Source organism: Peromyscus californicus, unplaced genomic scaffold (genome assembly GCF_007827085.1).
Source record: "Peromyscus californicus insignis strain IS unplaced genomic scaffold, ASM782708v3 Scaffold_7__1_contigs__length_154581171, whole genome shotgun sequence".
Lineage (NCBI taxonomy): Eukaryota > Metazoa > Chordata > Mammalia > Rodentia > Cricetidae > Peromyscus > Peromyscus californicus.
The window spans coordinates 120,281,173-120,298,314 of record NW_026294595.1 but is presented as its reverse complement, the minus strand read 5'-3'; the positions used below and the strand labels follow the sequence as shown (position 1 = coordinate 120,298,314).

General features: G+C 43.5%; 1 protein-coding gene across 1 annotated transcript in view; it reads right to left on the bottom strand.

The window, feature by feature from the left end:
• The window catches only part of Slc24a3 (solute carrier family 24 member 3), a 488,609-nt gene that overhangs the window by 58,909 nt on the left and 412,558 nt on the right, over window positions 1–17,142 (bottom strand). The window contains exon 7 of the mRNA XM_052722879.1: window positions 4,517–4,591. Coding sequence (XP_052578839.1) covers window positions 4,517–4,591 — 75 coding nt within the window. The remainder of the gene's footprint in view (window positions 1–4,516; window positions 4,592–17,142) is intronic.

Below are 17,142 nucleotides of genomic sequence, written 5' to 3'. Positions count from 1 at the left end.
TCTCTAGGCCTCCTGGTTTGTCCTTGGGGCTCTGTTGTGTGACTCTTAAGGGCGTCTTGATGAGAAGATACATGGAAATAGCATCTGGTCCCACTTAATCCACACTTGCCCTGTGAGTGAATGGGTTCTCCTTGTACAACCTCAGGGGGTCAGCTGAACATTTCAGAACTTAAAAAATTAATAATTAAATTAAATTGTTTGGGAAGCTTGGTGATTATTTTGTGGGCTGAGGAAAGGGCTTTTTAACAGAGGCATTTTACATGGCCATGGCGCCGTCCTGTAGGAAGCTAGGCATTACCTAAAGAAAATTGAATGAAAATGTTTTTGTTATTACATATATGGTCATAAAATAGAGGAATTTAAAAAAAATACTGACAAAAAGCTACAGAGAGTTTGTGAGTTTTGGTCTAAGGCTGGGGTGAGGAATAGATATGGGGATGCTGTAAAGCAAAAGCTACTTTGCTAAGTGCTGCCCTTCTGGACCGAGGATGTATTTTATTCCTCACACAGTCATGTGAAAATGATCCCAGATGGTTGGATTAGGGAGACCGCTCAGTTAGTAAAGTGCTTGCTGTTCAAGCAGAAGGGCCTGGGTGTGGATTCTCAGCATCCAAGTAAATGCTGGGGGTGGGAACACATGTTTTGGGGGTGGAGACCAGTGGATCCTGGGCTCCCCGACTAGCTAGTCGAGTCAAAACAAAAAGCTCCCCATTCAGTGAGAGATCCTGGATCAAACACTAAAGCAGAGAAGTGATTGAGGAAGACATCCAACATCAGGCTTTTGCCTTCACAGGGGTGAGCCGGCACACACAGACACACACACATGTGTGAGAGCCCACACACACATACACTCAGATATAGATGATAGATAGATAGAGACTATGAAAATATGGTCCACACTCACTAACAGAAGTCAAAATTGTAGACAAACTAAGCCTGCACAGACGAGCATGATCTTGTTTCTCCCGAATTTCAAAATTGACTTTGGAAATGATCGTGGATATATCAGAGATCAATAATCCCAAAGGATTTCCTTTCCACAGTCAGAAGTTATGCTTTTCAAAGTCCAAAGCCCCTGGTGAAAGATGATGCAGGCTGTAGTGCAGTTTCCTGGGTTCCACTCCAAAATTCAAAGAGTAAAAATCTCTGGCTTCCACATTTTAGATAATAGTGCTAATTGTTTTGGATGTTCACCAAAGTTAGGGGGATGCCGTTTAACGTACAATGAAGCAATATCCATCACTGAAGACTCCCATCTTAAGAATAAACATATGCAATTTCTAAGTCATAAAACCCTAATTTTGACAACCCATCTGTAAATAGCCCAAGTCTCCAGCTGATGCTAAGGCATCATTTGATGCTGCAGTCTGTTGCTTGCTGAAGAAAACAAAGGGCAGCATCAGCAGCCAGCATGTCCAGCTGTCTCAGCTCTGTGATTTATATACCACGGCCCCAGGGCAGATGGTTGCTTGGCCCAAAGACCAAGTTCAGGAGGTGTGTCATCTGTGACCCAGAGAAGCCAAACCTCTTTACTTCTTCACACACCATTAGCAGCAATTGTATCTGATTTATCTTGGACAGGTCCAGATAAATTAGACTGAAGAAAAGTTCTTCCACACACTGTCCAGGAGGCATCTATGCAGAAAGCCAACACTCACAAGACTGCTCTGGGAATGGACATGGCTGAGTTTGTGGTCCAGGAGACCTTGCCTGTCTACTTTACATGTCACTGTCTTGTGTTTGTAAGCCTAGTCATCTCTCTGCACTTCAGCAGAGTGGACAGTTGCATTCGTTTATGGTTGGCATTCCTTACTCACATGTCTCTTGAGAAAAAAATGTAATTTTCAAAAAGCATGAGAAAATTACCTGTGCTGGTTTGAAAGATAATGGCCCCCAAAGGGAGTGGCACTATTAGGCAGTGTAGCTTTGTTGGAGTAGGTGTGGCCTTGTTGGAGAAAGTCTGTCACTGTGGGGGTGGGCTTTGAGATCTCCTACGCTCAAGCTACACTCAGTGTGGCACACAGTTGCTCCCTGTTGCCTATGGATCAGGATGTGGGACTCTCAGATCCTTCTCCAGCATTATGCCTGCCTGCATGCCACCTGCCATGAAGATAGTGGACTAAACCTCTGAACTGTAGGCCACCCCAGTTAAATGTTTTCCTTAATAAGAGTTGCTGTGGTCACAGTGTCTCTTCACAGCAATATAAACCCTAACTAAGACAATACCCTAAAAAGGCAGAATAGTGGAATGTACAGGAGAAATGTGTGTTGGTCTCTTGCAGGACAAAGCTCACCAGAAACTATGTTTGGAAAGTCTGGGTTGAAGTTAAAAAGAATCTTCTCAGTTCGAAGTGACTAATCCTTTCTTAAAGGTAATGGCCGAGAATAAGCATAGAGTTCATGTGTGTCCGAAAGTCTATCGCCTATGACTTCAAATGATGAACATAATACACTGAGCCCTTCTGCTCTTGATCCTGCCAGAGGTTCCTGCTTAAGCCCCAGAGCTCAGAGGACACACTTTGGAACATATGTAACTTAGTTTCCAGGACAACCCACAGGAAAGTGTTGTGTAAAGCAGGTCATACGGTCCTGATGCACAGATAAGCAAATGGAAACCCAGAGAGAGTGATTTCTCTAAAATCAATTTTGCTAGTAAGAAGGTGCGATAGGCACAGTTTTCTAGACACTCGGAGCCACTATACATGCATCATACATGTACATCAGATTAATAATGAAGTGTTGGCTCACATCTGCCATCTATAAAGCTGACAGTATAATTCTGGACCAAGCCTAAAGACATGATAACCAAGGAGCCACGGGTTCAACTCCCTCTTTGAGTTGGAAGGTCCAAGAGCACCAATGTCCAAGGGCACAGGAAGAGGGATGACTCTACTTAAGCAGGGAGAACCCATTACCACCTGCTACCGTGCTCCCTTAGGTGCTTGAGGGGTTGGCTGACACCCACTCACTTTGGTGAGAGAGGTCTTCTTTTTTAATTCTATTGGTATAAATGCTCTGTCTGGACAGTGTGGTGACATTTTATTTGTACTCTAAGAAATAAATCTTGCCTGGGGATTCTCTGATCTTTCAGCTTTCACCCCAATATCTGGCTCCATCTTTTTTTTTTTTATTAAAAAGATCGTTTAGCAATTAGTGTTATGGGACAGACTATATATTAGGCTTGAATCTGAACTATCTCACAAGTTTTGATTATTTGTTCTCTAGCTGATTCAAGAAGTGAGGCCCAGCTGGTAGAAAGACGACATCAGAGGCAGCAGGCCTTGGAGGGGGGCAGCCTAGCCACTTGTTCCTGTCTCATTCTCTACATCCGAGTCCACCATGATGCTGATGGTCTCTGCCACATGTTCCCACCACCCTGGCCTTAACTATTCTACCATCCCTCCTTGCCATGATGGCCTGAATCCCTCTGAGACTTTGAGCCCAAACAAATCTTTTCTCCTTTAAGTTGTGTCTGTCAGGTATTGTGGCAATGAAACCAAGTAACCAATACACAGAAACACCCTGAAATAATGTACCACTGAGAACCGGGCCCTCCTCTGCCAGTCAAGTTGACATGTAGAATTAACCATCACAAGAGGAGACTGGTATTAGGAGTCAGGTCTCCAAATTCCTCTTTTTTTTTTTTTCCTTATTTGGAACTATCCACTTCCACGTGGCTCTGCCTGCCAGGCTAAGGAGTTTGGTCACCTCTGGTCAGTTAAACAAAGGATTTCTTGGTGGAGACTTGGATGACTCCGAGGATTTACTGGGGACAGAGAGGGGAGGGTAGTAGGTGACAGAAATGTTGTAATCTGACCCACCAAGAACCGTAGCATGGCTGACGCATCCATTTAGGCTAAGACTATAGCCCCAAGTGAAGTGGGGACATGCTTGGGACATTTTTATGAGGTGAAATCTACAGGACAGTTAGGTCAAACAGGTATAGGGGAGTTGGAGAAAAGGGGGACTTAATGTAATTTCCAGGTTGGGTAGTCAGGATAGACATGAGGGCAGAAATACAGGAAGAGAGTCCAGCTTTGGTAGACATTTCAAGAGTTAGTAGAGACATGCAGCTGTGTAGTCCAGAGTTATTTACCCACAACAGACCTCAGGGAGATCTACTTCTGAGAGCACAGGGGTGGGTGTGGTCATGGCAGGCAGGCTGTGTGACGATGACGATGAGGGAACAGGGGAAGAGTTAGGGGGCACCAGGGAGGGGAGTCAGGAGCCATGAGGCCAGCAAGAAAGAACAGTCAAAGGATTACAGAATAGCTGCAGGACACTTAGATTCAGACAAGACAGGTACTAAGACCACTGTTCTGAGTACCCAGTGAGCAAGCAGGGTTCTGGGTAGCCAAAGTAACTCGGAGAAAGGAACACTTACCCACACAAAGACACAAACTTGCTTATTAGTGGCTATGTCCTTGAGAGAAACTCCACACTGACAAGTCTCACACTGTTCTGTGTTGAGAAGTATCGTGGTAAGACTGAACTAAAAACGGTCAAAGAAACTTACCACAATGAGCGCGACCACGGACAGTGTGTAGTATATGGAATCCCTCAGCAGGCACCAGGAGGAAAGAGCCACAACCTACAGGAAGTGGGAGACAAACAGGAAACAGGTTGTCAGGCTATTCACACAAGGCAGCGTGGCTCTTGCCAGCACTTGTCCTCCAAGGGGACCCAGACAGAAGAGAAGGAAACGGCATGTCTCCCCTTTCTACTCCAGAAGAGTCATCTGTATTCTTGGCCAGTGGTAAAACCAGAGACATAGACTCACATATGTTTGCCGTGTGACCCTGATCAATCTGTCCATCCATGGGGAAAGGCTTTAGGGCTATGAGTCTGGCCATAAGAAGATACAGCAGGTGGACGGACGGGAAATGACTAGTGACAGAAAACGGAAGGAGTCAGGGATTTGTACCACTGTGACTGTGGTCTGACCTCTGAGAAGGAGAGAAGGCAGGCTGATGTGTTTGGCTGCTGAGTGGTTCCAGAACTGCGTAGCTAAGGTCAAGGTGGGCCCTGGGACAAAGGTGCTTACGAAGGGAGTCTTACATCACTAGGCATTTGAGTTGCTTAGCATCTTTCATGTGAAGGGAGGGACAGGTGTGAACTCATGCCCGAGTCAACACGGAATGAGCACCTGGCCTGGGCAGCTGCTGCCCTTCAGAAGGCAGGCAGGCCCCTGTAGACCCTCCAGGTTTTCTGGCCTCGTTTCTATCATGTAGCTAGATCTGTTAGCAACTGACCAAACTTAATTAGAATTAAAAACTAAATGGATTTACCTAGCAATTTGGAAAGAAAGTTACTTTAGTGGTTGGTCTATGCCACCTTAAAGAGATGTTGGCTTTGCTGAGCCACGGCTACAGAAGAAAGAGGAGTTTTGTTGGATAATAACAGCTTGGGGGGGGGGAGGGAGGATTGGGCATTATGGGGAGGTGTGGGCAAGCCATTTTCCCCCCTGTAAATCCTTCGAAGTCTCTTTTTAGGGGGTACTTTGGCAGACTTGCATAGAGCTATCCGGAAACGCCCACAGAACCACGTCCGCGGGTAGTTGGATTAGTCTCTTCCCTTAGCTCACAGCCACGGGACATCTGTTTGGCTGCTTTTACCTTTGGCCTAGTAGGTGAAAAAGGGCATCACAAATGCCAACACTCGCAGGTAGGCCCGTGACAGGCACGCTTTACACCAAGCACACGTGGAAAAGGGATTTCAAAGGGAAGGTGGCCTCTCATACCTCTGCTGATCCCGACCGCTGGGTCAGCTACAAAGACCAGGCAAAGGAAAATGCGAGAAGGCTTTTTATATTCAGCTAACACGAAAGACAGGCCAGCCTCTTTCCATTAGTACATCCTTCTACGTGGTACACTGACACGCAGATATTTTCCATGGCTCATTTTGCCTCATTAGGTCTTTGTACTGGCTGATTTAAGTTAATGATGACAGGGTTGTCCAGAAGAGACCCACTCCAGGGCAATTGCTGCAGAGTGATTACAGAGCTTTCTTTACCCTTTCGTCGTTCTCCCTTGGATTGTGGACTCTTAGAAGCTGTGGTCATCGCTCACCATGGATGGAACAGAATAAATTGAACTAAACTGCTCCTTTGTCAGCAGGTTCCAAAAGGTCTTGGATATTTATTCAATCTATTATAATCAGCAAATGAATTTACAACAGCGGACAAATACCAGTTCTGAACCTCAAGCAAATCCCTTGGGCTTTTAGACAGCAGACTGAACCACGCTATTGCCATTCCTCTTTCTTGTTATTCTGTGACCATATGACAATACAAATATTCTTAAAACAAGACAAAACCACAAGTAGAAAAAGAAGAGAAGAGATGATCCGAGCAATACAATTTTGGAATCCGGAAAGCAGGGTCACTCACTTGGCTTTGTAGAAAACTCAGAAGCCAGGCGGCAGACAGGCCTTGAAATACAACTAAAAGACTATTGAAGAATTTCATTCCTAGGCTTCCTCCCTCATTTTAACAGCCCAGCCACAGTCTATCCCTCACCTTAACAGAAGGTAAGAGCGGAGGTGCCTCAGCAACAGCAGTTCTGCAAAGACAGGGGCGGAGGGAGGAGATAACCGTGTGTGTAGTCTATGAGTGACTTCTGGAAGCCAGGGACTTACACATCTTCAGAGTCAAGAGGCCCTCAAGTGTGTGGCACAGCAAACAAGGTCAAAAACCAAAAATATAATCTAAATTATTCATTTAGGTTAACGATACAAAACACCCCATAGCCACAGAATTTCACAATGGTCAGCTAAGAACAGACCTGAAAATTGAGACAGAGACAGAAGAAGGAGTGAGGGGAACCAGGGGGCAGGGGAGGTGGAGGGAGGGGAGAGAGGGAGAGGAAGAGAGAGAGAGAGAGAGAGAGAGAGAGAGAGAGAGAGAGAGAGAGAATAAATGACCCAAACAGATCAACAACTGATATCTCAACAAAGATACTGGTAACCAGAAGGAAATGGGTAATATCTTTAAGATTAGAGAGGGAAAATATTTTAACTGAAAGTTTGTTTGTACAACTGACTTATTAGTTAAAAGTGAGACAAGAGTAGGTACTAAAATTTGGCTCCATTAAACATTTCTCTCTGATGCTTCATTCCTGAGTAGACATCATTGGAGGATGCACGCCTTCAAAATAAGAATTACACAGAGAGCAGGCTACAAAACACCAGGAACTTCGCAACTAGACTCTGTCATAAAAACTGAAGGACATTTCGAGAATGGTGGCAAGAGGAAATTATAGGAGGGAGACCAAATATTATAAAACATTTGCAGCAAGTTTAGAGAGTGCCTACCTGTGACACACAGCTGCAATCATAGCACTTGGGAGGCTAAGGCTGGAGGACAGTGAGTTCGAGGCCAGCCTGAGCTACATGGCAAGACCCCAGCTCTTAAAAACTCACACCCGGGCCAAACTGAAACAAATAAAAAGACAGTTATAAACTACCAGGAAAACAGAAGTGTTCCAGAAAGATTGTGAATCATTACATACTAATGGCCCAGTTAGAAAGAGAGGCTGCGGAGTCATAATAAATTAAGCCAGCTGATGTATAAACAAACTTATGATACAAGTCTTTGAGGATAATTCGGGGAGGGCTGGGGCTAACGGCTCCTCTTCCATGCTGTGAAGTCAATACAGAATGCTTGCAACTGAAAATCCAATAGCTGCCAGCTCAGCATGTTATTTAGGGATCTCATAGCAGATATCGAGAGCAGTCACATTATTGGAAAGTAGTGGGAAATTGGTACTGATGGGGCTGGAAGATGGCTGTTTTCCATAACAGGTCGCTAATAACTGGTTCCCTGCCTAAGCTCTGTGCATATATAACCTTAATAAAAACAGGAAAGTGTAATACAAATTATCCACTGAGATTTACTAATGCAGGAAATGAACCTTGCGCCAAGTCCAGATGTCAAAATCGAGCAGACTGTAATACATTTTCTCTCATTATGAATTGTCTTTAGCATCTGGACTGGACAAACTTCAGCCCCAGATTAAGATGTAACATGTTACAAAACCAATTTCCCCGCTATAGATGGGGTGAACTTGGAGCATAGCAAGAAGGCATCAAACCAGAGAATAATCTCTTTCTCCTCTAGAGGTAACAGGGAGAAGGCACACCCCCAAACCTTCCACAGCTCTGCTGGACATAAGGTGAAAGCTCCATCAGGGACTCTTGTCCTTCCTGCCTAATGTTCTGGTCTCACCATTCACTGATAATGACCATTCTTACCTGACTCTGCAGCTAAGGGGTGCAAAGGGTTATTTCATGCAATCTGCACGATGTCCTAGTGTGTTAGGGCTGGCCCTCTTTTACCAGCTATTGGAGCTGGGTAAGACTGAAAGATTTGACCAAGGTTGTGCCAGTAGAATGGTGTGTGTGTGTGTGTGTGTGTGTGTGTGTGTGTGTGTGTGTGTGTGTGTGTAGAATTAGTATCCAAACCCAGGAAGCTTGGGTTATGAGTCCCTGTACCTGCACAGTGTGCTATACATTACCTCACGGGAGGCAAGACTGAAAAAAACCAAAACCAAAACCAGATGCCCCCTTGCCATTGTATTGCCTTCTCTAGGAAGGGACTCTCCTCCCTCCATTACTTTAAGCTGTTAGGACAGAATATTAGAAATGTAGCTAAAAGGGGAAGTAGTTGGAGGCTAAAGCACAAGACGGCATTGGCCACAGTTCAATTTAGAAATGAAGTATTTTAAGGAGATGCATGACAAGTGGTTGAAGCATGCAGACTGCAGGTATGGATGTGGATGTACTAGGAGGGAGAGAGTTGATTTGATGCATACTGGAACTACTGGTCCATTTGTCCACTTCTCAAAAAGAAAATCCCTGCCATTGCTTGGTAATTGGTTCATTTTCCTTAAACATGGATACATGAACCCTATAGGGTCCACACAGTTCCCTTTGCTTCTCTGAGGAAGATGGAGGCAGGATCCACCTGATTCACATCCTGAACATATTTATTGGTCAAGATGGATAGATCAGTATCCCTGAGCAAGCAGGGAAGTCCTGTGCATCTGTCTGCAGGTGTCGCCCAACCCAGAGCAGGCTGACAAGCGGATAGCTCAGCTTCTGTCACGCAATGACTGACAGGAGGCAAGACAAGTCATCCTGGTCAAGTGACCACAACAGGGGTCCTGGGAGGAACCCCACAGTGGGGAATTCTGCCCTTGCCCTCATCATTCAGTGGCATAGATGGTGGGGATTGCAAAAGGCCACCCAACGGACAGACAGCAAACTCCTCCGCCACCCAGCCAGAGACTCTGCCCCACCCCCAGAGCACTAGGAATCCCTCCCAGCTGGAATTTCATCTTGATATTTCCTTGCTATTTCTGGAGAGCATTTCACACATTCTCCACTGAATATGCAGCTTCGATTTCCTTCCTATAATTCCATTTCATTTCAGAGTGGTATAAATGAGAAAAAGAAAATCACACTTCCCAAACACAGGAAAACACATTCTTCTCTCTTTTGGGATTCTAGATTCTTCAAAGAGGTTAAAAGTAATTATTTACAACAAAATTATGCCTTCTGTATATGGATATATATATGTATATTATAATTCTCCACACAGCTATGTATATATATGATATAGAGTATTTTTGAAAATATAATGTATATGTGCATATAATTCAATATAATATGTATGACCAATTTTTCTTGATAGCTATATGACATGTCAGACACATTTTAAAAAGTCAAATCCTCTTATTTTGTTAGTGTTTTTCTTTTTAAATAAAACTATCAAGACAGACCAAACACCACAATAATTGCACAACATGAAGTTTCTGTTGTCTCAGAGAAATGCTATTTCACACAAAGTTCATGGAACAAAGATTAAGAAGACCATACGATGGGTTTTGTTCCAAGCTTTCTTTCTTTCTTTCTTTTTTTTTTTTTTTTTTTTTTCGAGACAGGGTTTCTTTGTGTAGCTTTGCACCTTTCCTGGAACTCACTCTGTAGCCCAGGCTGGCCTCGAACTCACAGAGATCTGCCTGGCTCTGCCTTCCGAGTGTTGGGACTAAAGGCATGCACCACCACTGCCCAGCTCATTACAAGCTTTTGAGCTGACACAATTTCCACAGCCAATTCCTATCCCAGGAAACACAGTCATACAGTCTGGAGCTAGGACAGGGATCTGGGATTCCCTGAAACGGCGTGAAGACACTGGCACTCATGTCTGGACAGAAGAGGGACTAGTGTGGGCTTTTCCTCCACCAGGAAGTCTTGGTGCTACCAAATGTCCACTCTTCAGATTTGCTGCAGAATATTTCTACACTGGGGAAAACCACCAGATTCTAAATGGCTTTGCTTTCTAGAAGTTTGCTATGCCATGGTTTTTCAAAACACATGAGCTTCTGAATATTTATTTTTTCATGTCTTTTTATTTGTGTGTATGTCTTCCTCTGTCATTAGCCACCTTACTTTTTGAAACAGCATCTCCCACTGAAGCTGAAACTCACTGGGAGGCTAGACTGGCTAGCAGTCCCTGGAGCCCTCCCATCTCTTCCTCCCAGAGCTTGTGTTATGGGCATGTGCTGCCTCTCTGAGCTTTTGGATCCCCAACCCAGGTTGTCACACTTGAGCAGCAGACACTTAGTCCACTGAGCCACTTCTCCAGCCAATGAACTTTGGCTTATTTGTTAATCCTCACAATGGGAACATAAAGCGAATTCATATTTAATTTTTTCTAAGAAAATTCATTTTGGGCTCTAGTTTTACACAAGAAAAACAACTGGCAGCCAACAAGCTGCTGCCTGAGATGTGTTTCAATAAAGAGGCCACCTCAGGACAGCGGGCCCAGAGAATGATCTTTTGAATGCTCTCCATTGAGCATGCTGAGTGATGAACATGGCCATTCATGTGACCTGGGTTTCCGAGGGGTTAAGAAGGGCCTTCTCCATCTCTTATAACATTATGTGCAGTAGCTTTTGTGATAAATGTAAGCCACCGCCTGGTATTTCAGAGTTCACCCACAGAATGCACAGACTTTGCTCTGCAGCAGCAAAGAAGACAATGCCAATCTTCGGGGCTATTTCCTGCTGTGCCCTGGGACCCTTAACCCATTAAAGGACCAGGTGTAGGGGCATCTGCCTTCACTGTCGGGCACTGACATACCAACGCTTGGCTCAGTATTTGTTAGTGCTAGTTATTTGATATAAGTTTCTTGAATAAAAGTAGCATGTTTAGGGTACCATATTAACTATCATGTGCTAAATGAAAGAAACAAGAAATGCTAGTATTGAATGTGGTGAGATGATCCTAGGAAACATTTTTGGGACATTGGAGAAGTGAGGTAGGTAGCAGAAGGGAGACAAAAATAGTGTGGTAATGGGCAAATGAGGCTCAGTCCCATTGGGAGGTAGGCAGAGAAAGAGCATCTGGGCTACATAGCCTCTGACTCTATCAGCCACTCAGGTATTACATTTCCTGATACCTTTTAACCCAGAAGGGCAAAACAGGTTTCAGTGGCAAGGGAGAGCCCCCAGGAAAAGAAATGAAGCTTTACAGTTGAAAATCAAGCCAGGGGAATTGAACTGGTAATGGTAAGGGCTCATGGGTGGAGCACTGGCTATGTCCCCTCTAACTAAAAATGTGACTTTTCACAAGAATTCAATGAACATAGTACAACACACACACACACACACACACACACACACACACACACACACACCCCTTTATAATCAAGAGTAAGCAAGTTTCTTTATGGGCAGAGTTAACTGGGAGTCAGGCCGGATGGGGAAAGAGTTTGGGGGCATCTGCAATAACTGTACTGCATCATGAAAACATCTACATTCCCACGACTGACTATGTCTGCCAAGTTTGCCCTCATTCGCTATCTCCTGGATAATAAGATGAAATGCTGGACAGGAGTGCTTAGTAAAACCAAGCATGTATTTTTTTTTCTCATCAAAATTCATTGATCCCCTCATCTACCTTTTGGAGGTGGAAGCCTTGAGGCTGGGCTCCTTAGCTGTCAGTGTTTGGTGATTTAATTGTTGGTGTTGGCAGTCACCCCCCAGGACCACTGAAGAACCATCCAATCCTGCTTCTTATTAGCACAGTGATGTATTCGCACTTACAATGTTGGCTGGAGGACAGGGGGTACCTAAGTCAGAGTCACAGACAGAATGGAAAATACAGAGAGTAAGGAGCTGGGGTGGGGACCACAGCCCTCCAGCCCTTGACCCACACAGTAGGGTCTAGGTATGATGCATTGGGCATAGAAAGCTAATGAGGATCTTCAGGCTAGAGAATAACCATGGTGTGTGTGTGTGTGTGTGTGTGTGTGTGTGTGTGTGTGTGTGTGTGTGTGTGTGTGTGTGTTTAGGAAGGATGACACCACAAATGGGAGGTTCTGCTTGTATGGGGGTTTCTTACTTCATCTGTTGTAGGTCCCAGTCCTGTTGAGGAGGCGTCCCTTTTTACTATGTATAGATCCATGTAAAAAAAAAAAAATTACTACTCCTTTTTAAGTTCCTTCCACTAAAAAAAGAACAGGAAAGATCCAGTCTAGAACTTATTTAAAAATGGACACCCTTCAAGTTAGCATCAGATATATTTTACATGGTAAATGTATTCTCATTTTACATAAATTATAATGTATTCTCACTTACATAATATAATGGGACAATCTCAAGCTTGAGGGACCATTATGGTGCCCTGATCTGTAACAGGTCATTAGAGGGCTTGGTCTCCAAGAGGGCATGCAGTGTCTATGCATTCAAAGTGGGGCAAAATGGGTCATTCATGTAGATCATGTGACTTCAGTAATCAGACAGCTAGACTACATACAGGATGTGAGTTTAAGCTTCTGGAAAAGAGCCCTCCTTCAAATGATACACACTGTTCCATTAGCATTCACCGTCTACTGCATTATCAGGTTGGAGGAGGGAGCTTTCCCTGGTGTTAGAAGGTGGATAAAGGGATCCTGGGGGACTGAAGGTGCTCTTACCTCCACTTGCTCTGAAAATTAAGAGCCTAGAACAAACGAAACAGAAAAAGAGGAGAACCAGCTATTTTTCAAAATACAAGCTGGATACGGATTTAGATTTACAAGTTTCCATTCCACACCTGGAAAAATCCAAAGTTCTCTGATTTCATCCTTTAAAGCACCAGAAGTGGGATTTGTGTATATTTACAGTAGTGTTTGAAAAAGCATGGGCTTGTTGCCATAGTAGATGCTAATCTGACTTAAAATGGAGCTTATGTTTAAAGAATAAATGTGGTTGATCCCAATGCTCAGCCCAAACTCTTCCGGATATTTGGTGGGAGCTCCATGTGGGAGGGAGGCATCTATCCACCCTCCGTGGGGTGAGAATTCAGGCTGTGTTCCTCCCTTAGAGGTGTATGGTGATATTTTTATACTAAACAATACCAGTTGCTATATCTGTGGCTCATCTGGCTCCAGTTGACTTGCAGCCAATCTATTTTAAGCAATTTTTGAGACGCAGGGTGGGGAGAGCAGGTGATATCATGAATCAGTCCTGCAGCCAGGCAAACTGAACGCAAGGGCATTTCATAATGTGTACTTAGAAGATCCCCTCACATTAAACGAATCAAGAATTAAAACACAGTGGTGCACCAGAAACTCCCAGGCTTTGTCAGTATTAAATAATTAGGCAGAAAGTTGAGGAAACATGGTGACTAATGCAATTATAAATGAGCCAGCTACAAAACACCCCAAAACAAAATCCGAACCTAAAACCAAATTAACAAACAATAACAATGAGCCAAAACCAAACCCAAAAATCCCTCCCTGAAGAGCTGAATGCTTTTTAAACAAAAACATAGGAGACACTGTATTATCTAAATATTGATGACCATTTTCTAGTTTATAGATGGAGGTTAGATAAACAGAGAGTAGCTAGTACCTTAGCTTTCCATGGGACTGTAACTGCAATCACCAGCAGGTGGGAAGTCTGGCAACAGGAGTATGTGGCTTCTATTATAATTAATGGAAGGAGCTGAGAGAAAGAAGATGAGATCCCAAGGCAGATCTTCCCTTTCTCCCATCCTATCACTTTCAAAGCATGTGTCTGGAAGAGGTGAGATTCTCCCCACTATTACCGTTACAGTACTATGTGATCAGAAGTACACAATTTGTGTATCTCTGCTTTACTTCAGTTCTCATCTGGAGTGGTAATATTCACCGGTACTAGATCAATAGTAATGTGTAAAAACCCATAGAAATGTTGACAAGATGTACCAAAGATTGTGGAAAGAAAGGGATCTTGTGTGAGAATATACTAGGAGCAAAGAATATTTTCAGTCAGAGGTCTTAATTATAGCTCCCTATCTCATTTCCAGAAAGAAACGACATCTCTGATGATGTGAGGTCTTTGGGGATCTGGTATACTGGGCTGTTTCCAAAGAGGTCAAACTCCTCCCTATACTGGAGTAGTTAACATTAACATTAGGGGCTGGAGCAACGGCTCCGCAGTTAAGAGCAGTGGCTGCTCTTCTAGAAGGCCAGGGTTCCATTCCAAGCATCCACATGGTCAGCCACAGCTGTCTGTAACTCTAGTTCCAGGGGGCTCCAATGCCCTCTTGTAGTGGCCTCTACAGGTACTGCACATATGTGATGCAGACATACATGCAGGCAAAACCATACACAAAATAAAAATAAATAAATCATTTAAAAACTTGCTTCTTAGATGCCAATCACTTTCATGTTTTTTTTTTCTTGCAATTTTTTAACATTGTCATTTTACAGATGTCTAGGCTGACACTCCGAGGCTCAGGGTTTCTGAGTCATGTGGCTGCATAGGGGCACTCAGTTCTTGGCTGGTAAGTACCCATTTTACTTATCATAGAAGTCACTTGTATCTGGTTGATAACAGCAACTTCTGAGACCAGACAAGGAAGGTCTTTCAGCTGAGCCTCAGAAGGGCCTTTGTCACAAGCCAGGAAGTTTCAAATAAGATAGAAGAATAAGCTAGAACATCTAAATGTATTTGCCTTCAAACAAACAAACAAACAAACAAACAAAACCCCCATGCCCAGAACCCCACTTATATTTATATACAAACTACTTCTAATCCTGGAAACAAAATGGAATTTTCATAAATTTCTTCCTGCTTCTATGTAATTTTTAAGTTAAAAGTCCACTGCACCCCAGCATGGTGGCACATGTCTTTAACTCCAGCACTTGGGAGGCAGAGGCAGGGGAACCTCTGTGAGTTTGAGTTCATCCTTGTCTACATAGTGAGTTCCAAGAAAGCCAGGGCTATGTAGAGACCTTGCCTCAGAAACAAACAAACAAACAAACAACCCCCAAATACAAACAAACAAACAACAAAAAGCCACTGAAATATGCAGGTTTTATATAACATAAAACTCAAAAATAAATTTCTATTAAAAGTATGTGTAATTGCTGGGCAGTGGTGGGGCATGCCTTTAATCCCAGCACTTTCGAGGCAGAGACAGGCAGATCTCTGTGAGTTCGAGGCCAGCCTGGGCTACAGAGTGAGTTCCAGGAAAGGTGCAAAGCTACACAGAGAAACCCTGTCTGGGAAAACCAAAAAAAAAAAAAAAAAAAAAAAAGTGCAATTATGATTAGAAAAAAACTCAAGTGGCTGGAAAGATGGCTCCGTTCTAAGAGCATATAGTAGAGGACCAGAGTCCTCTTGCAGATGATCAGAGTCTAGGTGCCCCCAGATACCTGCTCTCATGTGCACACACCCCCACACAGACACACGTACAGATACATAACTTTAAAAACAAAACATTTTAAAAAGTAAAAGGAACTCAAACTGAGTCTGACAGGAACAATAATAGTCTTATCCACCATGTCTCCCTCACAGTGGGTAACCACTCCACCTTCTGCTTCAGTCATTTCAGGTGTTACCAAACTAAAGAACTTGCTCCTTTCTTCGTATCTGATTTTCTCATTGAAGAAGATGAGGAAATGATATATGGTGCTAGCAGGACTGAGGCATGGTGGCAGTACCAGGAAACACAAGGACCTAGGGCAAGACCCCAACACAAAGGAAATCTCATTGGTAACAGTTACAAGTTGGCCTTGGGGAAGTATTATATCATGACTTGGTATCACATTTTTCCTCATCTACAAAATAAGAATAACCATATCAGCAGCTTCTCCATCAAGGTCTATCCTGAGGATCAAGTGTCATGACATCTAATAGCTTTAGAACATGGCCAGCATGCCATGTCTATACAACAAGCCATAGCTATTGCCTTTGATACTCTTCTCTCTCTTCCTTCTTCCTTCTTGGATATTTAAAATTTATAACAAGGGTCATCTTGAAGACTTTATTCTTATATTAAAAATTAAATTGACATACTTAAAACTAAATGGTACTTGGAGTTCTATAGTGAAATACATCCACTTCTTAATTAACCTCTCCAGTGGCCCAGAACTATATATACACTTGGAATTATTTTCATTTTGGGATCTTTTAGTTCTAATTTATATGTGACAAATCAAAAGATCTTAATGACTCCCGATTTAGCTTCTTTAGCAATCTGTTGAGTCCCACCATGATATTGCTCCCTATTTCCTCTCTTACATGTAGTATGTGACAGTGATAGTTAGTATGCCTACTATATACTATATATTTGATGGCTCTCCTTCTATTTCACATTCCATTAATCTTCTAGAACCCTTCTCTCTCTCTCTCTCTCTCTCTCTCTCTCTCTCTCTCTCTCTCTCTCTCTCTCTGTCTCTAATCTTCTGTCATTATATTGTAGCTTCTTCTTTCCCCTTTTTCTCATAGGAGATGGACCACTGTCAACACTCCCTCCAGGGCCACCTACCTGGCAGTGTGCTGGGCCCCACCCATATTCACAATGGCAGTGGTGTTTATAATCAGACCTATACATATGAATGTACTGAGGTACTGAGAGCAGTAAAGTGGGGACTTCTCTGCCTTGGACTTACATATGTATTGGCTACCTGCCCAGATTCCCTTAATAGTTAGGCTGGTTGATGGCTCAGTGAAGGTTTGTAGGGTAGGTCTTTGGTGAACAATCACTTGTTCAAATTGACTTATGGACACACTTCTTGTGAATGCACACATGCTCTGGACCATGGCCTGTGCCATCTTCCAGATCACCAACATCAGGGATGGCCATCTCCAAATGGTAGTCAGTACC